This window comes from Drosophila gunungcola (assembly GCF_025200985.1).
Source record: "Drosophila gunungcola strain Sukarami chromosome 2L unlocalized genomic scaffold, Dgunungcola_SK_2 000007F, whole genome shotgun sequence".
NCBI classification, from domain to species: domain Eukaryota; kingdom Metazoa; phylum Arthropoda; class Insecta; order Diptera; family Drosophilidae; genus Drosophila; species Drosophila gunungcola.
In genome coordinates, this window is record NW_026453162.1 from 1,055,744 (window position 1) to 1,083,152 (window position 27,409).

At 37.6% G+C, this 27,409-nt stretch overlaps 2 protein-coding genes and 1 long non-coding RNA gene across 9 annotated transcripts in view; 1 reads left to right on the top strand and 2 right to left on the bottom strand.

The window, feature by feature from the left end:
• The window catches only part of LOC128253235 (transmembrane protein 65), a 36,500-nt gene extending 16,321 nt beyond the window's left edge, over positions 1-20,179 (bottom strand). For 2 of the 4 annotated variants that reach the window (XM_052981498.1, XM_052981499.1), the window contains exon 1: positions 19,714-20,179. In XM_052981498.1, the coding sequence (XP_052837458.1) occupies positions 19,714-20,008 (295 nt within the window). In that variant the 5' untranslated portion in view covers positions 20,009-20,179. The remainder of the gene's footprint in view (positions 1-19,713) is intronic. The other 2 variants (XM_052981497.1, XM_052981500.1) reach the window with 2 other exon arrangements.
• On the top strand, positions 1,363-27,150 carry LOC128253237 (uncharacterized). Of its 4 annotated transcripts, none has more exons than XM_052981502.1 (3): positions 20,246-20,384; positions 23,280-23,537; positions 26,786-27,073. In XM_052981502.1, exons 1-3 carry the CDS (start codon positions 20,262-20,264, stop codon positions 27,056-27,058), a joined length of 654 nt encoding a protein of 217 aa, XP_052837462.1. In that variant the 5' UTR covers positions 20,246-20,261; the 3' UTR covers positions 27,059-27,073. The 4 variants fall into 4 exon arrangements, 2 of the variants coding, with proteins under 2 accessions (XP_052837462.1, XP_052837464.1); XM_052981504.1 differs by lacking the exon at positions 20,246-20,384 and adding an exon at positions 23,009-23,071 and having other exon boundaries at positions 26,786-27,148; XR_008267402.1 differs by lacking the exons at positions 20,246-20,384; positions 26,786-27,073 and adding an exon at positions 1,363-1,445 and having other exon boundaries at positions 23,280-23,394.
• Positions 5,553-8,813, bottom strand: LOC128253243 (uncharacterized). Its single transcript, XR_008267408.1, has 4 exons — positions 6,772-8,813; positions 6,123-6,666; positions 5,903-6,062; positions 5,553-5,825 (listed from the first exon to the last, which is right to left on the bottom strand). It is a non-coding gene; the product is annotated as an uncharacterized LOC128253243 (long non-coding RNA).
• Positions 27,151-27,409: the final 259 nt, after the last annotated feature.

Genomic DNA, 27,409 nt, shown 5'->3' on the forward strand with positions numbered 1-27,409 from the left:
GTGGTGTGCCTCAGGGCTCTCTTTTAGGTCTTTTTTAGAGAAAATACCGGAAAATACAGATGTTTACTGATATTTTGTTCGTGCCACCACTACAACACTTTTTTTCTATATGCAAGGTTGGCGCAATTTTTGATTTCCTTCGAATATAAAATATATTTTGTATAAAAATTACTCTTGCCCTCTTTAGAAAATGTGGTAGTCTCTATTGTAAACCCGTCAAACAACACAATCAGCTTCTCTTCCTTGTCGTCCAAGCTGGCAAATGCCTCGGTCGCATTATGGATGTCCTGCTGAGCATTAAAGAGTTGAGTAAACTCACTTATATTCATTATTATACCCTTGTAGAGGGTATTAAAATTTTAAGTCAGAAGTTTGCAACGCAGTGAAAAAGACGTTTCCGACCCTATGAAGTATATATGTTCTTGATCAGCATCATTAAGAGAGTCGATCTAGATATGCCCGTCTGTCCGTCCTTTTCCACGCAAACTAGTCTCTCAGTTTTAAAGCTACCTGCATGAAACTTTCCCAAAAGTTGTCTTTCTATTGCAGGTAGTATATAAGTCGGAACGAGCTGGATCGGACGACTGTAGTATATAGCTCCCATAGGAACAATCGGAAAAATAAATGAAAAAAGTTATAACTTTGTTTTTTTTTAATTTTTTTTTTTTAGTTCTTCGACATATAATAATGGTTAAATATAGCAGAATAACGGTTTAAATTTCATCTAAATCGGTCGACTATAACATAAAGCACCCATGGAAACAATAAAAATATTAAAAAAGGAAATTAAAAAAAATGTAACTTTTTTATTTTGTAATTTTTTTTTTTAGAAATTCTTTTTGACTTATTAATAATACGACAGTTCAGAATTACGCTTTTAATTTTTTTTAAATTGGATAACGTTATCATATAGCTACCATAGGAACTAACGAATTATTAAGCTGCAAATCATCATAACTTTAATGTTTTTAAACACATAAGCAAGTCAATCATAATTTAAATGTTTTCATGAATATTTAATTTTAGCAATAGCTGCAAGGGGATATGAACTTCGGCTTACCGAAGTTTGTTTCCTTTCTTGTTTTTAATTAATATTTCTTGGATTTGCCCAAATTCAAAAGTAATCAAACCCAGATCAGCTGCTCGTGCAACTCACATGTCAGAATAGCATTAGCTAAATGCTAGTGCGCCAATGGAATCAGGCACATTTAAAAAGTCCACTAATGCTGCAATGGAATCAGGCTATTAGGTGTAACTTTTAACAATACCTTGCAATGAAGTACACAGGAAAAACATAGGGAATGCTAAAGCAGATACCAGTATCTCAACAGTTTCTGCCAGTAAACCTTAAGATGTTAATAGCAAAAATGTACCTATTTCCCTCCTTATTTTATGAAGTGGAAATATTTGGTCATTGTGATACTCGGGACTTTCAGAAATTAAAAGTAAGTTTTAACTCCATAGCCAGATATATATTAATTAAAAGAAGAGTCCAAAGCATCTCCAATCTGGCAGAGTCTTTTTATGACCTGAAGCTCGAACAATGTATAGGTTATAAAACTCTTATCTTTCTACACAAAATTATAATGACAAATGAACCTACTTACCTCGCTGACAAACTTGTGCGTGACCTTTGAAATTAGTATTAGTATTAAATTGAATTAGTTTAAAATATCAAAAGTAAACAACTGTCTAGTGATTAAAGAAATATTGTCTTGATTATAAACACATAGTGACTAGCGTAATAATTCATAAGTTTCTTAAACTTGAAACGCTAGGGTACATCCAAATAAATAAATAAAATTAAATGATAGTTGTCTGCCTTTCGGGTTTAGGGCGCGAGGTCCCTAATGAGTATGCTTCGCATTATGATCACCTGCTGCAAGGAACCGGTCTCCTAACTATTGAATTAGTGCTTTAATTGGTGTTTGGAGACAGAAAATCAGGGAGGACAGTAATCAGCGCCAAGTGAGGTCATACCACAGTTTGTGTTTATGCTTATTGTTGTAGCCTGCAAGCAGGTTGTTTTGTACGCTGGAAGAACCAATGACACATTGGTGTTGTGGCAGAGTGTAATGACGTTTCTGCGTTGTGTCTGGGTGTCATTATCAGTATTTTATTTACGCTTGTGTTTACCAAACGACCAAGAGTGCATTTTTCGATTTTTAAAATGTCTGATTAATGTGTGATTAAATTGAGCAGAGAAGTGCAAATTTTGTTTGTGGAGTGAAAATTCTGCTGACGAAACGCTGAGGATGTTGTGGAAGGCCTTTAGGGATTTTGCCATGTCGCAGAAAAATGTTTATAGGTGGTACAAAGACTTCAAAGAGGGTCGAGAACGTGTTAATGACTTGTTGCGCTCCGGACGACCATCGACGTCAACACACGACCAACACGTCAATGAAGTGAAGGAATTAGTGCACAAAAATCGTCGGTTGACTGTAAAACCCTTACTGATATGATCGGCATATCAGAAGGATCTGTGTAAACCATTTTGAAAGGTCATTTGGGCATACGAAAAGTCAAGTGATCAATTTCTTGCAAAAAGCAGGACAAGCTCAAATGCAAGTTTACGGGAGATAAGACTTGGATTTATGCTTCCATTCCCAAAAAAACGACCAATCAAGCGAGTATCGTGCTAAAGGCGATGCCAGACCGAAAAGAGCACTTCAAGATCAAAACACATTTGATAAACACAAGCGTAAATATATTACTGATAATGACACTGACATGAAACGTGGCCCAGATGTAATTAACAGTACAGTTCAAAAAAAATATCTATCCCAAAATGTTAGCCCCGCGATATTTAAATGGAAAATTTTCATTACTTTTTGCCCACTGTAGTATAACTTAGAATATAGCCACAAGCGCAGAAATTATAAAAACAATAATTCAGCAACGTTTGCCTTGAAAAACCATCCGGCGAATATTTTTTGACATGCCCTGAATAGAGTCCGCGCCGAACTTGCAATTTTTCTGCTAACGATCGTAGGAAACCTACAACATCAAAATTCCATCGGTGGTTGAAACCGATCAACAAGTGCATCCACCAACAATGATAATAGCCAAATTGCATCAGCCAATTCTTACAAAGAATAGGCAACTGCAACAGCGATGTCAGCGACAGGGACCAATAATAGAGAACGTCAGCAGAAGCAGCAACAGCATCAAAAACGGTGACAGCGATGGAGCGACACGTAGTTATAAATTTTAGTCGTTATGTCATTGTCATTAAGAAAATTAGTTTTTAACAAAGCTCAATATAATAAAGATTAGTTTTTGTAACAAAAAATTCTTAACTAAACTTTAACATATATATGAGGCAGAACTAAGCACAAGTGGTTATGAGTGGCTTATAGGCGTATTTTATTTTTAATAGTACTGGAATTTTATTAAGGGATTTGCACAAGGTGGCGGAACTTGAGCCGTTTGTATCACCACCAGTTAATATACCCGTTATACCCTATAAAGTATACATTAATTCGATCACAGTCAAAAGACAAGTCGATCTAGCCATGTCCGTCTGTTTGCCCGTCGGTATAAACGTCGCAAACTATAAAAGCTAGAGACTTGGGATTTAACATGCAGATTATAGTAATTCATACGCAGCGCAACTTTATTTCAAACCGGACCAACGCCCACAACTCGCGAAATCACTTTGAGACAAGTTAGGACTTAGTATTAGGCTCTGTGCATATTCTGCTCACTGCATATTTGAAAAATGGAGTTCGAGCAGCGAAGAGCACACCCAGTCAACATTTTATAAAAATTCTGATCAAATTTGGATCTTTTTTGGGTCTTTTGCTAGCCGGACAGTTGCAGAAGAGTCTTATACGGTTAATTATTCTGAAAAAACGCGACTTGTTTTGGAGTCATATTTTACTCGATTTTGAATGTTTTTCGAGTAATTTTTATAGTTATAAGCGACTCTTTATGAAGTCATTGCCTTTCAATTGCAGGTACATAAGTCGGAGCGAGCCGGATCGGTTGACTTTATCATAAAGCTCCCGAAGGAACAATCAGAAAAATTAATGAAAAATATTATAACTTTGCAGTTTTTTATTTTTTTTTAGTTCTTCGACAAATATAAATGGTTTATTATTTCAGAACTAACTATGGTTTTAATTTGATTAAAATCGGCCGAATATAACATATAGCTCCCATATTTAAAAAAAATACATGTAATGACAGGAAAAAACTTAGACAAGCCGAAGCTTATATACCCTTGCAGCTATTGCAAAATTTAAATATTCTTGAAAACAGTTCAATTTCGGTTTATATGCGTACATGTTTAACAATATTTAAGTTATGGTAATTTTCAGTTTAATTATTCGATCGTTCCTATGGCAGCTTAATGACAGCCTTTTCCAATTTGAATTAAATTAAAATATTAAATCTGAACTATCAAATTAATATTTCTAAAATAATTTTCAAAATAAAATTCAAAAATAGAGAAGTTACATTCTGATTGTTTTCAAGGGAGTTATATGATATAGTCGTCGAACTTTAATAAAGTTTGAAGCGACATTCTGGTATATTTAACCAATAGATCTCAAAGAACTAAAAAAAAAAAATTTTCTAACAGCAGTTATACTTTTTTTTTAATTTTTTTCCGATTGTTCCTAAGGGAGCTATATTATATAGTCGCCCGATCCGGGTAGTTCCGACTAGCTGCAACAGGAAGATAACTTTTGGGAAAGTTTCATGCAGATAGCTTTTATTCCGTCTTCAGACTAACATATTTAAACACATTTTTTCGGCAAAATCCCTTTTTATTTATCATCTTAGTCCTCTTTCAAAACTATAAAGTCAATACAACGCTTTATCAATCTTTCTATACCGCTTTTATAGAAAGATTTGTCGAGGCCCTCAAACATGCTTCAGTTTCGGCGATTACTTCCTTATCCGAGTCAAATTCTTTCCACGGATTATCCTTACGAGTTCTGCGAAGAGCGAGGAGTCGCTGGGCCAGATCTGGAGAATACGATGGGTGCGGCAGCAATTCGTGACCCAATTCATGCATTTTTGCCAATAGCGGCAACCATTTCGAAAAAGCTTTTTCATACACAAATGTTCGTGTATTGTGCTGATATCCCTCACTTGTACTTTACGGTTGTCCATAATGTTTTTCCTATCGTTTTTCTAAGTTTTCTGGTGTAACTGCCTCATTTGGCCGTCCAACGCGCTCAGCATCATCGGTGTTTGTACGACCTCTTCGATTTCGGCTTGCCGAAGTTTTTTTCCTATCTTGTCGAGTTATATTTTAATCGCATTTCTCTCTTTTTCGACCCAAAATAAAATAAATATTTAATTCTTCAATAATTAGTATTCGAGCCGATACTTTTTTATTAGTTGTGAAAGCCCTTACTACCAATCTCTCGCTTCACATTGAAGTTAAAACGCAAACACCAGTGGTTATTTTCCTTTGTGCCTTTATAGAGAGAGAGAAGTGATATGACAGCCGGGCTGTCAACTGTTCGTAACTATCGCGTACTTTATAACGTTGTATCGTTATCCGATTATTAAAAGCTCACTGAAAGGGTTTCCTTAGATTTGGTTACTTTCATTACAATATATAATATTTATAAAGTACGTATATATTTATTCTGATATTTTACAACTAATATACAGTAGTTTATTTTAAAAAACATGTAAACAATTTTTTAGAAATTATTTCACATAAACAATACTTTCTGTACGTTAGAAAATTATAACAACATTAAATAAATTATTAAACCGCTTCATTTTGACCCACGTTCTTTTGCGTCCACAAAAAACTTTTGCAGAAGTTCATGTCCTTCTCATTACAAATGAATTTTGAGTACCTAAGATAAGAACAAAAAATATATATTTATAAGTTGTATTATTATTTACTTTTCCTATTACTATAACAATTACTTACTTTTAATAATTTTGACGAGGAAACACTTTTCGCCGCTTAGCTTAGTGCTAGTACCCTTCCAGCTTTAAGATGAAGGCAATTCGTCTGTAAATATCCTTCGAATGGCTGCCCTTATAAATTGTTTAGGTCCTTCACCGCCTGTTGTGCCTATACATTTTTTCTGACAATTCATGTTATTAATAAACAAATTAAAATGGGGTCCATTATATATAATACTTACAAATTCCTTCTTAATCTTTTGAAGCTTTAAAACATCCGCCTTGAAAGATCTATTTTCATTCTGCATATCCAATAACAAATTGTACATTTTTTCCAAATTTTACAGGTATTGCACTTAAATATTGTTTTTATTAACTAAATAATGTTTTTTAAATGCATGCATTACCTACATATTGCAAAATTATTTAAAGGGGAGTATTACTATTGCTATAACTATTCTTTCACATTGTGAACTTGTGGTGTTTTTTGTCAATTAATTATTTTACACGCCACACAAGGTTGGTCTTTGTTTTCGTGTATGCGTGGGAGTGTTCAAAGATCCCAAACATTCGGGTATTAAGTGCAGGGCAGGTAAAAGCTTGTCAGTAGTGCTATAGGAGGCGTCCGTGTTTATCACGGACACTATTCTACAGGTCCGCTGGGTGCCGTCTGCGGAGACGTCGTCGACCCAATGGTGTAGCAAGACGTCTAGCCAGACGGTTCGTGTGATGCAGCAAGCGATCTCCGTTTCGATTTGAGCGGCTAACCGTCGGCACTCCCGTGTCCTGAAACCACACACGATTTTCGACATAATGGTTTCATTGATCTAGCTGAGCCACACACGCGGTCGATTTGTCCTTTCCAACAAAGGCGACGGTCCAATGTTACACCAAGGTAGGTAACCTTGTCTTCAAGCTTATGCCTATTCCCATGACGGTAGAGGCTACGCGAACGGCCAGGGCGGAGAGTAAATGTGACGTGCTGCGTTTTGTCGACGTTCAGTGCAATGTTCCACTCAGAAGCCGAAAACTCGAGATTATGTAAGAGCGTCTGGACACGTCGGGAGGCAGGCGATGGGGTACTACAAACTGCAAGAAATGCAGTGTCATCTGCATAGGTGGCCAGAAGTGTACCGCGTGCAACTGGGTTTTGAAAATCCGACGTATAATCTGTATACAGGACTGGGCCCAGAATGCTTCCTTGCGGGACCCCAGCACGAATTGGGCGTAGTCCAGAACGATGTCCACGGATGTCGACAGCAAACGCCCTTTTATCCCAGAATGACACGATTAGCTTCCATATTCCGTCAGGCAATAGTGGCATTAGTTTGTAAAGGAGACCTTCGTGCCAAACCCTGTTCCAGGCCTGTCGAACATTAAGAAAGTCTGCTGAGCAGCATTTGCGATCTTCCAATGCACCCAGTACATGATTTACCACTCAGTGCACTTGCTCAACAGAACAATGACGACTTCGAAAGCCAAACTGGTGGTCTGAAAGGGCTTCATCAAACGCAGCTATTGCTAAGAGCCTAGCAAGCATGATCCGTATAAAAATCTTGGAAAAAGATGATAGGAGACTAATCGGCCGATAGGAATCTGGGGAGCACGGGTCTTTTCCTTTTTTTGGTACCATTGTGACTAGAACACGCTTCCAAGGGGCTGGAAAATGATCAAGGTCTAGGAAGGCATTAATGAGTTGGCAGAGCTGCGAAATGACTGAGCTAGGCAGAGCCTCTGCTACCTTTCCGTCAATCGCGTCTATGCTAGGAGCCATAGTGGAAACTATGATCACGAACCTCATCCTCGTCTACTGGACGCACATCAACAGAAGGGCCAAAAGAGAGTTCTGACACAGCAGCCTTCCACCTTGCTATGCCGATGGCATGCCTCGTCCTCATCCAGACGCGGCGGAGTGCATGACCTTTTCTGGCCAAGGCAGCAATTTCTGGCTTCGAAGTATACCAAGATGGCGGAGGAATAGGAACACTTCCAGCAGGAGGGGCAGCTTGATGGATCTGGTCAACTAAGAACTCAGCAGAGGAATCAACTTCGTCCACGTTAGCAAGAGAGGGATGCTCCTGAGTTAGGGCAGAAATGGGAATGCGATTACCCACAGAGCCAAATCGGTGCTGACCAAGAATGATGGCGCCGAACGAAGTTTTGCCAATCCCAGTGACCAAATTTATGGAAACTGCTGCATACAGTTTAAGGAGCACTGTGACAATGTTTAACATTTCTAACGGAGATTGCATTAAGTGATGTTCTGGCTAAGATCTATATCTTAACGAATAATTGGTCCTAGCCAAAGTGTTGGACTCTGGTGCGAAAATAAGTCGATGTTTTAACATCTGACTTTTTTGTGTACACCGTCCACATAAAAAGTACCCACTATGCCCCTTAGTTTCTAAAATATACGACTTTGCCGACTTACCGACATTAACAATTATCTTACAAAAATTATTAGAAAAAATGAAGCCCTTCTGTGAAATTAAATTCTGAAATAAATTCTGGTAAGAAATCAATGACACAATTTGGCTTTGACCTTCATTTTTATACGCCAATGAGGAAAACATATTTGGTGTCTGCAACACTAACACTTTTAAGTAAAAGGAGGCCATCAATACCGAAATCTAAAATCTAAATTTGAAAATTTTCAGTTTTTAATAATTAAGAAAACAGTCAATCCGTAGTGTACGTTTGTACCCTCCCCAACTTATCTCTGAGTTACTGTTGCAGGAGTCTTTAATATGGTCCTTGCATCTTTTGGAACTTAAATATTACATTTCCGCAATAGTTAGAGCAGTGAATTAATTGCTACAAAGCTTATTCCAAATTGAGTTGCTCACTCCTCCCTCAAACTAATTTCTTGATATTCACTTTCACTATCACTGGAATCATTTACAAATGTGTCAATATGAAAATCAAATTAGTCATTTTCTATAATTATATAATTATTATAATTATAATTATATAACACTTACATTCTAAGCATTTCACTCCTTGTTTTCTCTCTGCTGTGTACTTTCGGACTGAATCCAAAGAAAAAAATGCAGTAATTTAGAGCGGGAGCTTAAAATTTATAAGAAGTACTGTTTGAAAAAAATTAACGAGATAAGAAGTTGATTCGCGGCTACCTGTTCATAGATTTAGTAACTCAAAGCAACACCCCGATAATCACATTTCAATCCCCAAGATAAATTTGCGATTGCTTACATGTTGTATACTCTTGCAGTGGGTACTATAATTTCAGTCAGAAGTTTGTAACGCAGTAAAGGAGACATTTCCGACCCTATAAAGTATATGAGTTAACTAAGTAAACCAGGCGACGGCAATGACCGATCGTCCGACAGCTCGCTCCGGCCAAATTGCTGCATAGCCTGCAAGCACTACCCATTGGAGTGGCCGCTATGAGTTTCATTTATGTTTGCTTTAAGTTCAGTTCAGATTTGATATCCAAAGAATAAAGAGCTACTGCTCGTGTAAAATCAACTCCGACAATCTGTCGTTAAAACTTAATTATTGAATAACTGTCTGAGTCCCTAGGTCAGCAGGTAAAGAAGGGCAGTCACCCATCCAACGTAAACGCCCTAATTCTTTCCTACAGCAGTTGGAAAATACTGAAAATACGCTTAGCGCCCGCGTTTGCCAGGGCAAACTCCGAGGATCGACGGCAGCAGTCGCAAAATACTGCTGATCGTTAGGAATAACCCCATAACTCGGGCACATCAGATACATCCCAACACTTTGTCACGTTACAACACAAGACTACAGCGGAGACTTCGCGAGCAACAAGTTCAGGAAATGGCAGAGGAGAGACTTATTACATATAGGACCAGTTCCCAAAATCTTCTAGCGGAATCTTTCAGACTGTCGCAGCGAAATATTGCTGCTCGAGCTGAACTTTCTCCTGATGAAAGGGAGGATCAACGGGAACTACAGCGCCGGAGGAGGCGAAACACTGCGAGGAAACAATATCTACGGAACATTAAGGACGGACTAAGTGAAAGACGTACATGCTGTGGCGGAACATAGTTTTCATCCCAGGTAAGAGGTTTGAACAAACTTTTTATAGCTTCTAAATTCCACAACATGAACGTAGAGTAGGACATTTCAGAGTCCGTCCGGCAAATATATATTTTGCAGTACATGTCGCCAAGCCGTTTCTAAAGGTGGACTACCATTTCTTTGTCTCGCCAATGGTTTAGATTTTCCAGAAATTCCAAAATGCCTCAAGAACTTAACATGTCTTGAAGAGCACCTTATTTCTCCCCGATTTCCTTTCATGCGCATTATCTCCAAATTCACCTTAAAAGGAAACTTGAACACTCTCATAATTTTATGACGGAAACTATTCGACCCGCTCGGGTCCTTGAAGCCGTATACTGAACTGCATTGAAAGCACAATATAGCTTTCAGCGGTGACTGGCTTAATCAAGTATGAGATAGAGAAGAATTACCTTTTATCGCAAATGAATCTGACCGAGAAGCAGTTAAAGGGCTTTTACTACAACAGTTGTATTCCCAACACGTCCACCAACAAGAAGAGGACTTAAATCCTGGCGGTCATGAAAGTATATTAGAAAACAACAATACTGAGCTTCAAAGTATTGCAATGGCCCCTGGGGATTTCCGCCGTCCAACAAATCTGACCCTAGATGAAGATGCGGAAGAGTTATCATTCTCAACTATATATTGCGGTGTAATTTTTAGGGCAAATGTGACCTATGCAAAAAAAACTAGATCACAGATTCGTTTCTACGACCGTCGCTGTGCTGTGGTACCTAAAGTCCTTTATATGTACAAGTTTTATGAGATGCAGTGAATTCAAAATACAATTTCCATTTCGCTTAGAAAAAAGTCAGGTGCGGTAAGTGCTGCAAATATTAGGGATAACATACGTGTCGACAGACTTGTTCAACATGACGACGGATATCATATTCTGAAAGGTCTTCGTTTCGCACCAGCTCATTGGGAAGCTGAAAAAAAGGTTATAGCCATGATAAGACAATTTGGGTTGCCTACATTTTTCATAAATCTTTCCGCTGCTGAATCTAGATGGAATTAGCTATTAGTTATTTTATCCCTTTTGTTAGATAAGAAAATTATTAGTGAGGACAAAGCGGCAGCTCTTTCGAGCACTGAAATAGCTCGATTAATCCGTTCTGACATGCTAACATGCTCCCGTTTCTTTGACTATAGGTTCCGACAATTGCTAAAAATGTTCAAAAGTTCCGATATATTTGGCGAGTACACTCTAGTCAAATCGAATTGGAGGATAAGTTTCAGCACAGAGTATCTCCGCACTCTCATGGCATGTACTGGTTTTCTGAAGCCCCAAGGCTGGACGGTTTCGTTGATAAATTTATTACTACCAACGGCAACGATCCTGAAGGATCTGTGATCTAGTTTGAAGGAATTCATTCAATACCAGCGCCAAAAGCACAGTTCTTCCTGTTTAAGAGAACTGCGTGGCCAGGAATTCTGTCGCTTCAATATGCCGTACCCTCCTATGTCTGAAACTCTGGTTTTATGTCCATTGGAAGAAAATGAAACCAATGTTGAACATTATAAACAATTGTTCAAAAAAATTAAGGAGCTTTTAAAGTCTAGTTCCTATGAAGAAGCAGCCGCAATTAATAATTTTGAACTTTTCCTGACCCACCTTGAGATTACATTTGAAGAATATAAGTTCGCCATTCCGTCCAGCCTTAAAAGGCCTCAGTTATTTTTTCGCCGCATTTTTGGGATTGCATAGGGCATAAATGGATATTCAATTTATCCTAGACGAGTTCGACTGTTGCAGCTATATAGTTAACTACATTAACATATCCAACCGTGGCGTATCGCAACTCCCTCACGAAGCAATGACCGAAATAAGCCATGAAAATATTTCTGTTAAAAAAAAAATTGCAGCATCTCGGGAGCAAAGTCATAAACGCTACGGAGATATCTGTCCAAGAAGCAGCTTACAACATTTTGGGGTTACACATTTCAGAGGCTAGCAAAGGAAATATTTGTATTGACACTTGCCATCCAGATAAAAGTGCGGATAGTACGATCTAATAGGGAACTAGCTCAGCTTCCTGACAACTAAACTGCTATCTTTAAGAAAAACTTAGTTTATCGGTACGTCCAAAGGCATGATCAATTATAGTCAAAGTGTCTTGCAGAATTTGCGGCTTGGTATAAATTCGGCAAGTCAAACGCACGATCAGAAAGGTCCAACGAAGATTATGATGAATCGATGACTTGGAAATAGACGATGATAACGCCATTGGTGAACAAAGTTACCTGATTTTAGATGGGACTGGTAGTGTGAAAAGACGAAAGCATGCATTAATTTTTAGATGGGTTCGTTTCAGCATAAACTCTTCCCCATCTGATTGTTTTAGAGAGCATACTTTAAACTACGCTATACTTTAAACTACGGCAGTATTATGCCCATGTAATGCATAATGTAGCAGCAAAAAAAATATTTCTTGAATATGTTGGTGGAGGTGCTGGGCGGGCAAAGAGGCTTCCTGGGGCAACTGATTCTGCAAAGGTTTTACTTTGTGCTCCTACTGGAAAAGCTGCTTTTGGAGTTGAAGGCGTTTTTCGCTACCGGTTAATCAATCATTAGGTCCCTTAAGATTTAAACACTATGCATTGTAAGTTAATAGACACTCAGCTAATTATTATAGACGAAATTTACATGGTTGGATCGAAAATAATTGGGTTTTTAGATCAAAGACTTCGTTAAATTTTTAGAGCTCAAGATTTAATTTTTGGGGGTAAATCAATTATAGTGTTTGGGGATCTGAAGCAGCGCAGCCCAGTTGGAGATCGTTGGATATTCCAAGGAAATGGTAATAGTCCCTACATTATTATTGCCGGAGCTAACCTTTGGAATAATTTTATGTTTTTTGAGCTTACAGAAATAATGAGGCAGCGCGAAGATCACGCGTTTGCGTTGAATGTTATGTCCGAGGCAAACATGACAGACGCAGAGAGCGTAAAAAGTGTTGTTCATCCTACCGAGATCCCTGATGACGCAATTCATTAATTCTGTTCTTACGATGAGGTTGCCCTTAAAGCTTGCCCAAATTCAGACTGAAGAGTTCTTTTCAACTACTATAGATACTGTTAAATCAGCAAATATGTCAAGAAGGAATAGAGTCAGAACACTAAGAATGGCCCAAAATATGAAGCCTCTGAAACCCAGGGATTAGTATATAATCTTCAGCTCAAGACAACAGCTAAATACATGGTTACCGTCAGTACTCATCACGGAGATATTGTCAACGACAAAATTATTTGTTTCGCAAACTTTTATATTTCGTTGAAACCTGGACTCTTCCACATGAAGAGTTCTGCATAAGGGATTTCGACATTATAAGAAGAATAAATAGCAATCGTTTGAATGGTCTTGGGAAAAACGGAATACTCATCTTTGCTAAGCAGAGTATTTCGCAAATATTTTATTTCTGTTCGAGCTCTTATCAATCGGTTGCATTTAAGTATATAGACACGTCATTTTTAACTGTGTATAGGGGTACAAAATTTATATATTACAAGATTTCCAAATTAAATTAGAGTTGACGTCGAAAAAGTGCGGAGAATAGATAATAATTGTTAATATTAGGAGATATTGATATTTGCAGATCCTCAAGGTGCGATTCTCTGGAGACTATTTTAAATGCGTATAACCTTTTTTGAGTCAACAGCTCTCCAAAAAAGCAGCTTAAGCAAATCGATTGGATTTTTACTGATGCTCGAAATCCGTAAGCTCTAGCCCTAACTTATGAGACCCCATATAGTCATCATGACGGAATTTTCCTTAGGTATAACTTGTAAAAAAGTATAGGTATTATATAATAAGCACTAAATTGTAAAAATATTAAATACTATTTAAATAAATAAATAAATAATAAATTATACATATTTAAAGGCTGCAGTTTTTCAAAAAAAAAGTATTGTCGCCAAAAACAACATAGAAAATAATATGCTAATATAGTTTCCACCTCGTGGATACAGACCTTGTCGTGGTGTGGGGCTTAGTACGTGAATTTCGAAATAAATATCACTGAAACTACAAGCAATCCTCAAAACTTAAATAATATTGTTATCTACATGTTAATATGATCAAATATTGTTGTTTAACACTATTGTGGAAGGACATTTTAAGTTTAATTAAAATTATATTAATATGGCTGTCATAATAATTTTCTTCCAAAATAAATATACAGAATAATTGTTATGACTCCAAAGGGTAGATAAACTACGGCTAGCCGAAGTTTGCTTTTTTTCTTGTTTATTATTATATCAAGAATCATATTTTGCGAACATTTACGACTCATTAAAATGAATATTTTTTTAATTATTTAAATGACTTGAAAAAGCTCAGGCAAGGTGATTATTGTAAAAAAATAACTTCCAAATGCTGGCTGGGCACTTTCTAATAAAAGCACGCACCTAATTTGAGTGAGTTATTTGCACGGGGAAACTTGTCAATGTGTGTGCCGAAATCGCTGCCGATTTCACACACACACACTGTTCGTGTGTGCTCTGCCGCTACTCTGCATAAGATAGTGTCGCTGTCGAGGGGGTGGGGTGCTGTTCGCTCTTTGCTTGTGTTATGAATGCACTTCGGCAAATGGCGCCAGCTATAACCCGATTGTTTCTGGGGAATATTTTTAATGAAATATGTCAGCTGAGTAACGGGTATCTAATAGTCGGGTATTAATTCTGTCATTAACATATGAATTTCACAAAGTGTCACTGCGTTGAAATAAATGCAAGAGTTTTTTAAAAATTCGAATTAAATCTGAGACTCGTCGTACGTTGCAGGAATTTCTTCAATTTCAACTGTGAGTACTGGTTTAGATGTTTCAAAAGTGGTGACTGGGGCACAGAAGATCAACCTTTTCAGAAAGCATCAAATTCATACAAAAGCTGGGTAATTGAGTGTCTATATACTGAAGACGTTGAAAGATCAGTTGTTAACTAGTGATGAAAATTTGAATCATTACGGAAGGTCGAAGCGTGCATAACTATCTGTGAAGTCTAGGCAACCAGCCAAGTCAACTGCAAAGCCGAATCTTCATGATGCAATTTTGAGATGTTAAAATAGAATGAGACGATCGCAGGGCATCTCTACCAGCAAAAATTGATCCGTTTAAAGAAACCTTTCCTTATAAATATTTAAATAATCTTCAAACTAAAGAAAACTGCTTGGGTGTATATTCGTCCTCGACGCCCGATCGCTGCTAACGATATCCGGATTCATGAGGTGCCTCTTATTGAGAGCTGGTCACTGGTCTGGGCTCTCCTGGAAATCGACTCGAAAGCACCGTTTTACATTAACGAACAGCATAATAATATAATATTTGTTTTTGTAAATCCGAGGTGTCTTCAGCAAACTCTTATTGGATGTATGCACAGACCTCAACGTGATATTTACTACTAGAGTTGGGTTACTCATGAATGAGTGAACAAACGAGAGTGGTTAATTTAAGTAGGTGTATTAAACATGTTCACACATATTGATATTTTTGCTCACTTGTTTAGTTGCTCACCTGTTTAGTTGCTCAATTGTTAAGTTACTCACTTGCTCAGTTGCTTACTTGTTCAGTTGCTCTCTTGTTCACTTGCTCAGTTTTTCAGTTTAGTTGCTCAGTAGCTTGCTCAGTTACTTAATGTTCATTATTCGCTCAATTGTTCTTTTGCTGAATTTTTGCTCTCTTTAATTAATTTATTTAATATTCCCAGAGCTACTTACTTATTATTTTTAATTTACTCTGATATACTAACATTCTTTTCTGTGACACAATATCATAATTTTACATTTATGTATAATTCTTTATTTTATTATTTACTTATTTATTATTTTTGAATTGCTATTTAAAAATGCCAATTAAATAGAGTTGAGCTCGTATTGGTTTTTGGGTGCAAGTGGAAATGGCTAGTAATATAAAATAAGCCATTTCTTCAGCAACTATCATATGTTTTACAACTGACGGATGGCGGTGACAGCTTACTTTATTAAGAAGGAATTTTGAGAAGCTTGTGAAGCATTTATTGAAAGGCATACCAGTACAAATTACGTCCGCCAACGTCGCTAAACAAGTGGGAGCTCTAAATGTAGTTGTCAAAATGGGTTAACAAAAATAACAAAAACGCATAAGAGAGTCAAAGCAATCGTGGAATATTTAAATCGCAGCGAAATTGTTCTTAAAATATTAAAGGAAATGAATCTGTCAGATTTTAAGCTGGTTCAAGATGGACAAACTCGTTGGAACTTAAAATTTTACATTTTTGAGCGTCTTGTAACATTGAAAGAGGCAAACATGGTTGCCGTGCCAATTTTTCGACTAAACACGGTATTGAAGAAGTGATACCAGTACTGAAACCGTTTTATCGGGTAACAGTTGCAAAAACTTCTGAAAGAATCATTACTATCTTAAGGGTCATCATTCTAAGCAATGTTGTACATTTAAAAATGGAAAAAATGTCTTCAGAGCGAAATGTCCCACCGTTTCAAGATTTGGAAGAAAATGAGCATTAACTGGATGAGCATTAATTTCAAGAGGAATTCCTCAACAGAATGCCTGTGGGGACATTTATCATCAATTGCATAACATTGCATTACAGCGATTATGCTTGCTAGCAACGTCTGTTCCTTGCGAAAGGTTTTATTTCTGCTTCCGATGAAACAATTACAAAGAGGCGATCTCTGTTAAACAAAATAAGGTGGAAAGCCTTATGTTTCTTTACAAAGGTATAAAACTTTTCATTTTTATGTCAGTTTCTTAATCAGTTTGATTAAATAAAATATGTTTAGCAGGGACTGCAAATAATGATTATTCATGTGTTTGTTGAATCAAAAAATTAACCACTTAAAATCGCCATACAAAAACAATTAAAAACGTTATATTGATTATCTTTGGTCAATCTATCCTTTTCATTAAATATTTCAATATATTTAATTTTATAATATTCTTTAAAATAATAATTATATTTGAGCAAAAAAATATAAATAATTTTTAGAGATTAGAGTTGATTAAAAAAAATAAAACTCAAAAATAATCCATATATTTTTGATTTTTATTTTTTTTATCAAAATAAAACTCATTTTGAAACTGCGCTTCTGTGTGCAGAGTTTGAACGATATTTTTTCATAGACCTATAAAATGACTCTAGAGCTACCACCTAAGAAAAAAAAATTATTATAAAAACCAGTGAACCTGGAAACGAATATAATGAAGTACTTGAAAAAATGTTTCTATACCCATATATGTATATATATATATATATATGAGCTAGCCAAGGTGCACTCTGTTTTTAAGACTTAAGTTAGCGTTGTAAAGACATTTTCTGCTTTAGGCCCAAAATTTGAATAAGCTTTTTTTATATGAAGTTTTTTCTTTTGGGAGCAATTTTGGTAGCCTGAATACTAAGCCCTATTAGATGCAACCTTTCAAGCGCTTCCTTGGCTATGTTACTTTTTGTTAAGTTAAACAAAAATTAAAAATATATAAATTTAGGCAACTTCTATTTCTTTGGTGGGCTATAGTGTCTCTGTGAATTACGGCGGTTTCATTCATAACTAAAGCAGCGATCTAAACTACTTTCAAGGATTGGCAATTCTTGCGCCATTACCTTCCCAAACTACAAATTGTACAACGTTTGATCCAAACGTTTCTTAAAAGAAATGGGACATACACATTCCGAAACGCTGCGCGGTGCTAGCATATAAACTGATCGACTATATCCTACTGAATCAGACCAGTAGCGGATCCAGGATTTGTTTTGGAAAGGTTTTTAGAGACAATCGTGTTCCTAATTTACAGGTGTTCCCAGTGCCATTATCCATCATCCGTCAAATGTCACAGTAGCGTTAGCAGAATTTTTTGGAGGAAGTCTTCATCTCGATCAATCTTTTTTAAAAGAACTTTTCCTCCTTTTTATTACATAAAATGGTTTAGTGGTTAAATGGTTATCTAAACGTTTAAGTAATGACTTAGATTTAATCTGTATTCGTATTTTGTATTTGACCAGACCTTAGGGTTAGAACTCGGCAAAAATCGAGGGTTGGCGTATTCGATGTTTTCGATATTATGAGAACAAATATTTGATTGTGTCGATTGTATAGAAAAATATAGTGGTTCTTTTTTTTTTTGTTTTGGGATAATAAAACACAGCATATAAAAACCGAAGTGTTAATACCCTTTCAGACTTTGCCAAAATTGTTAAAGAGTATAACATTTTAACCGATTTCACCCCATTGTTTCTATGGGAGCTATAGGATATAGAGGTCCGATCGGCACCCTTACGCTAATCAAGGTAGGATTCATGCCAATAGCTTATACACTGCGCGAAATATAATGAGAAACATCAAAATTTAATCGATTTCACCCTATTGTTCCTATGGGAGCTATAAGATTCGGAAAGATTCATGTCAATAGCTTATATACTGCGCGAAATATGCTGAAAAACATTTCACCCTATTGTTTCTATGGGAACTATAGGATATAAATGTCCGATTGGAACGCATTTTTACCCTGATCAGGTATCCACAAAAAAAAGATTTGGAAAGAAGCATGTCAATTGCTTTTACACTGCGCGAAATATCTTCAATTCTTGCTTGCTATATCAGATTGTTCCTATGCAAGCTATAGGATATAGACTTTCGATTGGGGCGCTTTTCAAACTTGATCTGCGTACACATGTTTTAAGACGACTGTAAAAGTTTCAGATCGCTAGATCCCCTATTCAGCCAGATCGACTCCCCTATTGATCCTGGTCAAGAATATATATACTTTATGGGGTCGGAAACGTCTCCTTCACTGCGTTACAAACTTCTGACCAAAATTATAATACACTCTGCAAGGGTATAAAAACCCCTTTGAACAAATGCGTTAGGATTTTCCTTCACAAACTAAAACAAAGAACAGCTGTTAGACGCAATGAAGCATGTCTGTCAAATGTAACAGGTTATTCTGTTTCATTGCGTCTATAACGATAGCAGACGTGCGTGAGTGTAACTAGGCTTTTAATGACAAAATGTAGTGATGCGTTTACCACTATCGTTGACTACGGAAACTAAAACCTTAATTTCTTAGCCCAAAGATTCAATATATCGATAATATTATTAGTGACCAACACAACTCTATTTAGGGTTGCGTGGAATACACATCGTTTAAATATCGGCTAGAAATGTGAGTTTAGGAATTTTCACGATCCAGGAATAACTGGAAATTAATGGCACGACAAAAGCTAGCGGACCATCCCTTAAATGGATGGTGCTCTGCGCAACTAGGTTATCATTGCTGAAAATATCTTCAAAAATCAGAAGAAAAAACTATATGGCAACGTAAAAACCCAATTGTTTCATATATGTAAAATTTTGCTTGCGATTTGTTAGAGGTTTAGAGTTTGGGTCCATTGTGTTGTAATGAACTCTGTTGGCGAACGACGCTGACTATCAATTACGACTGTTCTTTCCTCTTCAAAAAAAGTACCTATTTGATTGCTTCTCTTATCTTAGCACCGCTTTGGTACGCGGATTTGACGAGAAGGAAGCCGTTGCCAAACAAGTCTGCCGAGAATTGTACGCTTAACAGCAAGCTGGATACAGAAGCCGAACAATACACAACAATAGAACGATCCATCAAAGTTGAAACCGGCCTTCTAAAACACGTGTGCTGCATTAAGGGAGTCGCTTGTGCACTGTGCGGCTGTCAATCGGACCATGTATTACTTTCCGTTGCCCTCGACTTGGACACGTAATGACCGTGTCCTAAGAAACGGACATACGTTTAAATTCGATCAATTAAGATATAAAGAACTTACTCTCGTAAAACTTCTTCTCCTTGTCGGCGTCTATTTTGCCGAGGGCACAGCGAAGGTTGCTACGCTCCTCCTCGTCTAGGTTGCATAAAAGCTCCATAGCCCTTTCCGTGGACAAGTGTGTGTTGAACTTAGAGTAGTTGCTAGAAGAAGTGGTGCAGGTGGCAGCGTTCGAGGTGGACGGAAGGTTCAACAGCTGGCTTCCCAATAACTGGCCATAGGGCCAAGACTGTTTAATCGGTGAAGAATTGCACTGGCGCACTAGGTTCCAAAGCATGGTATGACAGTGCTGTCGCATTGTTGATTTACACCGGTTTTATATATTGACTATTATACAATTTAAATTTTACGCTGAATATTCTGCCTCGCGTTTTGGTATAATCAAGAAAACAAACTGCCCCACACACATACACTCAAAATTGTTTACACTTCGTATACAAATTCGCTAAGAGTTTTGACGTACAAAATTGTGTGACCGCGAATTCATTGATAAAATAAACGTGCGTCAATTTAACGACGGTAGGTTAGCGACGAAATGGGAACGATGGAGAATGAAACAGGTTGTGGTCTATATTTGTAAACATTTTCGCAGTTACGGAAGCAATTTGAGCAACATATTAAAAGAGAACAACGAATCTTTCTCACTAGTATTTGACCAAAATTTCTTCCTGCATGTATGTATAATAAAAGTGCACTTGAAAAATGGTTCCAAAATATATTTTTAAATATCTCAGTTTAAACAATTTGTGTTGTACCACAAGATATATGTAGACCTGTTTCAAGATTCAAAAGCTTTCATGAAAAAACCTTATGTTTTAAGGAAATTGCATAACTTATGCTAACCGACAGGTCAGCTTCATACAAAAAAGTCAGATTAACTAAATTGGCCAATTACGGAATTTTAAGAATTTGTGCACATATTTGCCTTCCATGGTTTGGACTAGGATCAAACTGTAAGGTTTCAGTCTTATCCTAGTAAATTACTTTTGCTTAATTTACTTCCTCTTGTAAATCATAAAATCATGATTGGAACTATTTAAATCCACAATCTTGGATCACTGACGGATTTCTTGCAAAAATTCTTCTATCGCTAAAACATTTTGTGAAATACTCTGCTTAGCAATGATGAGTATTCCGTTTCTCACAACGCCATTCAAACGATTTATTTTTATTCTCCTTTTAATGTCGAAATCCCTTATACCTTCGTGTAAAAGCGTCCAGGTTTCCATAAAACATAAAAAGTTCGCGAAACAAATAGTTTTGTTGGAAATGTCATCTTGATGAGCACGAAGAGACTCAACATTGTGATAACACAATAAGATGGCATCAGTTCTTCTTAAACATTTGTAGCTCAAAATATACTTGGAGAAATAAAATCTTCTAAAGGAAAACTCCCGATGCGATGATTGCCCTCGGGCAACCTACATATGTTAAGCGAAGATCGCTTATAGGGGTATGACACTACATTGCTCGCCTCATTCATTACGCATTCATTGAAGGTCAGAGACAGCAAAAGTTTTTCGATGTACCGTAGTTGTGCGTTTTCAACGTCTTTCTTCAGGGCTCGGTTTACTTTGTTTTGAGGATGGCATTTGTTGGTTTTGCTGTTCAACTTGTAGATTTGTTTTTAAATGGTTGGTCCACGTCCTTCCATTTTATTGTTGAAATAGTGGCTGCTGCCGCGAGTATATCTTTAAGAGCATCGGTAGAACAGTCGATGTCCGCTTCGATGTTGAGCTGCGGGGTTAGTTTAATGTGGGAACTTACATACTTTTCATATTTTAGCCATTTGTTTCTGTACGAAGTCAGCCTGTTGGGGTGGTTAGCACTGGCGAATGGTCAGATGAAAGATCCGAAAGCGCTTTGGCGCTTATTATATTGCGTGGAATTTTTTTTGTCACCCCAAAATCTATCAAGTCAGGAACTTTTCTGGGGTCTGCTGGCCAGTATGTGGGGCTAGTCCAATTTATTGCTCAGTTTTATGATTGCATTATACAATACTGGATCACCAGTCGTGATCCCCAGTGCGTATGTTAAGCATTATAGTCTCCGGCAGCTATTAAGCGATCTCCAAGTAAGTTATTAAAATCCATGAATCGTACTTCTGAAATTGTAGAGTGGGGCGGGCAGTATATAGCGGCTATTGAATGGTTTCCGTTATCTGACTGCGCTTACGTCTATCAAAGTGCAGTCAGATCAGCAGTAAGTAAGTAGTTATACGGGTATGACTCTACATTGTTTGCCTCATTTATTGACGGGTTCATTGATAATCAGAGACAGAGACAACTATATGGATACTGCTTAAGATTTTTTTGGTAATAAACTTACGGGCACAATGCCATTTTAACGTTAAATTCAAACTTTATTGTTTTGTTTATTATATTGAGTTTTCAGTTGTTACCTTTAGATGGTAAAAAATATTTCGTATACATTTAAGCCTCGTTTTTTTATTCCGTTTTGTCGTCAACTCCACTTAATGAGCAAAATTTTACTTTTTAAATACAATTTTTGTTCATTGATGTATCGGCCCCGGTGGTATTTTATCAAATGTTGTTTTTGTTGCCCAATTCCGTCTAGTATTTTACTATCGGGTATAGTTAAAAAAATAAATGAGCAATGAATGAGGCCAAAAGCCCATTAATGCATCTGTTAATCGAAACATGTCCTGAATTTACGCACTTAAAAACTTGCGCTGTTTTCTGAATGGGTTCCGGTGGGTCTAAAAACTTAATCCACAGTTATGTAAACCACATGAAAATGATTTGTAACAAACCTGAGTAAATTGGCATATAAAAAACACATTAGATTACACAGGTATACAGCCGATAATTTCCACAAACCATTCGTACTTTTTCATCATAATTGGTTGCTACTGAGTAAAAGGCCCATACAAACCCTTGTTCCATCAGCTAAGGATTCCGCGGTATGGCTAAGAATACGAGAATCCGATTTTTGACATATTAATTATGATGTTGATACATACATATTTAATATATGCTGTTAATACACCACCGCACTGTATTGTCAAATAAAAAAATTTTCTCCTAAACAATTCAGTGTTCCCCTAAATTCATAGCGTGTTATATATAAAAAAATATTTTTTTCCTTGAAAAATGTATTGTAGACAGAGAAGGAAACATATAAATCAATTACAATAAATTAATGTTGGTGTTCGATATTTTGTAGTCTTGTTTTCAAATTAGGTATTCTGTATTTTGTCACATTTTTGTAAAACTCTTAAAAAAACTAAAATTGCCTTTAGACCGACGCTGGTGGCGCCTCCTGTCGGCGGAAAGGGCTTGGCGATCTGTCAATTTAAAAAAGCCCGGTTCGCACTATGGTTTTGCTGAGATGGCCTTGGGTACGTTCACTGACCCAGTTTCGGTAAGCGAGTACGGAAAATGGCGAACGACTTTGTCGTAGGTCAGGTTTTCGTCTCAGTAGCTGGAATAAATCAAAAACAAACGGTTGTGGAGAAAAGTTAAAGTTTTTTTTTTTTATTTTTTTTTTTTGGTTTAAGTGAATTTAAGTAAGTGGTGTATAATTCTAAAAATACTTATAATTTACAGATTTTGTTAAATGGGGCCACCTATATAGAGGGCTCCTGCGCCGAGCAACTAGCTAGCTCCTGCGGCCACCGACACTCTGCTGACGCACTACTCCCGGTGCACTTCAACCCGTTGACGGACCGCATCCAGGCCTATTCCGGCCATCTACGCAATGCATCAGGGCTGTTTTCGACGACTGACGTCCTGCCTCTGCGCCGCGTCCAAGTGATCCCTCGCAGATGGTCTTGGCCAACAGGAACCTTTAGCTTTTCTGAAATTGTAAAAATCAATTAATTAATTTATCTAAAAAGAACAAAGAGAAAGCAATATATTTTACCATCGGTATCACTGTATAGCTAACCCGAAATTAGAACCGTACATCCCCTTTTTTGCCGCATGTCCAACTAAATTTGATTTGGCTCGCGAAATTTAACTATAAGTGGAAATTGCTTAATTGTATCCACGTCCTTTCTTTTCCCGTGGAGCTCCCCAGGATTAGGTAACGCGGGTGACTTCGGCATCCGAAACTTGTGCCGTAATCAGCGTTGGCCAATCATTTTGATAATCATATCTGAAGTTGAACACTTTCCAATAGCTTACCGCTTTGACCTCTTTTAAAATTAAACGGAGGTCCGAAATGAAAATTGTCGAAAGATTCTTCGATCGCTTTTCTCACAGTTTCTTTTGGGGCTTACCTGGGGACTTTAATAGTTAATATCTGGTTTGAAAGACAAAAATAACACGCAAGCTCAATTTCAGTGGACGTTATTCGTTATTTCGGTTCACTCTCAAGTATTGCATTATAAAATATTTTAGTAAAAAACACTTGCTTAAGTCTTTAATCATAACGTCTACAACTCTAGCAGCACTACCTCTAGCTGGACATCTGGGTAAATCTGCATTCATGACCAAAACAATATCGCGCTCTTTTAAATTATTAAACTTCTTAGCCCACTTACGACATTACAAAATAAATTGTCTGTATTCCTTTCTACACTTTAACCAAATAATACCCGCAAGTCTCTGAGAAGCCTTCCACATGCTAAACAATTGTAATTCATTATCTGATGCATCACAGTGGAAAATTTGGACGGAACAAACAATAGTGGACGACTATTTATCATGAATTCCATTTCACAAAACAATGATTTAACAGTATACTCTTGAAGTAAATAAAAACATTTTTTTCATGAACTGCTGTTGCGGTTGGAGTCGAAAATAGGGAGCGAGTACTCAGATCGACGAACAGTTTCGCCAGCAAAAGAACTTTATTCTTTCCAGTGAGACCGAAGTTTTCAGAGTTCACCCAAGTCGTGTGCTTCGGTCATACTGTCAATCAGCTGGGCTTGTTTTTATTTAAATTAATTTGAGAAAGCAAAATCGAAGATGTTTATTGGTATTGGTATTGATGGTATTGGTGGCAGATACGCGGCTTTGTCGCTTTTCCCTCCTTTTCGTCGGTTTTCGTCGATCTGAGTACTTGGCTTTACTCAAAAATATCCCCAGAATACCCGAAAGGCAGCCATGGATTTCGCCACTGACTTAGATCGTGAGAGAGTTTTAGAAAATGATGGCGGGAATAGGGATAGGGAAATTAGAGCCGAGCGGTCGATTTGAGGATAACCGCCGTTTCACTTAAACTTTTTTTGTTCATTAAAAGCTCAGCACCACCGGGGACCCTGTTTAAATTAACCTTTGTGACTTGTGTGGAACCTTTACCCGGTGGACCTAACGACAAGGCAGAAACGACAGCGCCAACAGCTCACGCCGCGGCAACAGCGCCAACAGCTCTAACAACTCCCTCAGCGGCAATATCACGTTCTGCACGCTGGAATCCTCGGTGAGCACGTTCCACTTCCGGCATCCTTGGGAGGGTCGGCAATATCGCCCGCCAGAAATTTATTCCTGGTCTCCGGCTCACGCCAATCGTTTTACTGGGGGAGCACCGGAGCACTTTAGAACTGCTCTGCTTGGCTCATTAAACTTTTTTCACAAAGGGCGGCCTTGTTCCCAAGCCATCGGCTCTTGAGATAGGAGGCCATAAAGTTAGTTTTAAGATTAGATGTAGTTATTTGTGTAACCTGTTTTCGTTGTATTTTTCGCATTTCCGTCTTCTTGCGACCGGTTCTAGTGCACACAGGGTCTGCGACTGGATAAATTGTTGAGACGAAGAAGGAAGCAAATTTTGATCATTAGTCCCAATTAGTCCTTTTGTAGCTCCAGTGGGTTTAGAAGCAGGTAAGGGGTTGTCCAAGCTAACTAGTGAAAAAATCCTGGTCACTCTCAAGAGCCCTTCTTCGACGCGAGGTTCCGCACACAGCGACCTGGTAGCTAGCGTATTCCTGGCTCAGGTGGCAGGTTTTCCTTCTAGGTATCATTGGTTGGCTGGGTTTGCAGTTTCTAGTACATTAAAAGCCACCAATATATTCCGTAAATTTAAATTATATTGCTTAAGTTTGTGTTGTTAACTTTTTTGTTAGATTTGTGAGACGTCGATAGTTATCGATCTTATGTTGCGGGCTGTGGCGTAGGGGAGAGAGTCCTGTTAAGCTAGCGGCACTGCCACAGGGAAAAATAAAGTTCGTAACACCTCTCAAAAGCTTCTGCCATGCGAGGCGACTATGGACGATTAAATGATCATGATCACCAATTGTCCGTAATCATTTTGACATTCTTACTTGCTCGTTTAAAATCAGTCCTGTTATCTGAATAGTGTTCCAGGCAACGACGGCAACCGAATAGGCGGAATATATGAATACACGCATTGCAAGTCATGTCCTCTGCTGTTTCTAAATGAACAGCCAGGGTGGCCATACAAGTGAAAATTACCCCATATCGTTAAGTATGACTCCAAAACCTCGATCGGACCAAATTAATCAATTAAAACTTTCAGGAAAGCTTTTTCTGTGGGTTCAACTATACATTTAGAAAACTGTGCCATTACAGCAGTTTGTGTCTTTGTACGATTACGATTATTTTCTTTCATTTTATATTTCTACATCTAACTATCTAATATTTTATCCGAAGATTGGAAATGAAAATGTGACAATTTTCATGGTGATAAAAATATATCAGCAGCGTAGTTATTGGATGGTCGTTACTTAGTAAGATCGGGTTATTAGCGTTCATGTCATACTTCATGTCATTCAAATTATCTAATCTACCTTTCAGTGTAAGCACCCGTTACTTGTAAAATGTAAAAGCAATGATATTAGACGACTTGAATTCTATACTGATTCTTCTCTTTGTACACTTGGCTTGGCGATCTGTCAATTTAAAAAAGCCCGGTTCGCACTATGGTTTTGCTGAGATGGCCTTGGGTACGTTCACTGACCCAGTTTCGGTAAGCGAGTACGGAAAATGGCGAACGACTTTGTCGTAGGTCAGGTTTTCGTCTCAGTAGCTGGAATAAATCAAAAACAAACGGTTGTGGAGAAAAGTTAAAGTTTTTTTTTTTTATTTTTTTTTTTGGTTTAAGTGAATTTAAGTAAGTGGTGTATAATTCTAAAAATACTTATAATTTACAGATTTTGTTAAATGGGGCCACCTATATAGAGGGCTCCTGCGCCGAGCAACTAGCTAGCTCCTGCGGCCACCGACACTCTGCTGACGCACTACTCCCGGTGCACTTCAACCCGTTGACGGACCGCATCCAGGCCTATTCCGGCCATCTACGCAATGCATCAGGGCTGTTTTCGACGACTGACGTCCTGCCTCTGCGCCGCGTCCAAGTGATCCCTCGCAGATGGTCTTGGCCAACAGGAACCTTTAGCTTTTCTGATATTGTAAAAATCAATTAATTAATTTATCTAAAAAGAACAAAGAGAAAGCATTATATTTTATCATCGGTATCACTGTATAGCTAACCCGAAATTAGAACCGTACATCCCCTTTTTTGCCGCATGTCCAACTAAATTTGATTTGGCTCGCGAAATTTAACTATAAGTGGAAATTGCTTAATTGTATCCACGTCCTTTCTTTTCCCGTGGAGCTCCCCAGGATTAGGTAACCCGGGTGACTTCGGCATCCGAAACTTGTGCCGTAATCAGCGTTGGCCAATCATTTTGATAATCATATCTGAAGTTGAACACTTTCCAATAGCTTACCGCTTTGACCTCTTTTAAAATTAAACGGAGGTCCGAAATGAAAAT

Coding starts and splice junctions, on each gene's coding strand:
- LOC128253237 (XM_052981502.1), top strand. CDS start 20,262: ATGAAACAGGTTGTGGTCTATATTTGTAAACATTTTCGCAGTTACGGA. Junction 20,385..23,279: donor ACCAAAATTTCTTCCTGCAT/GTATGTATAATA, acceptor TATAATTTACAG/ATTTTGTTAAATGGGGCCAC. Junction 23,538..26,785: donor CCTTTAGCTTTTCTGAAATT/GTAAAAATCAAT, acceptor TATAATTTACAG/ATTTTGTTAAATGGGGCCAC.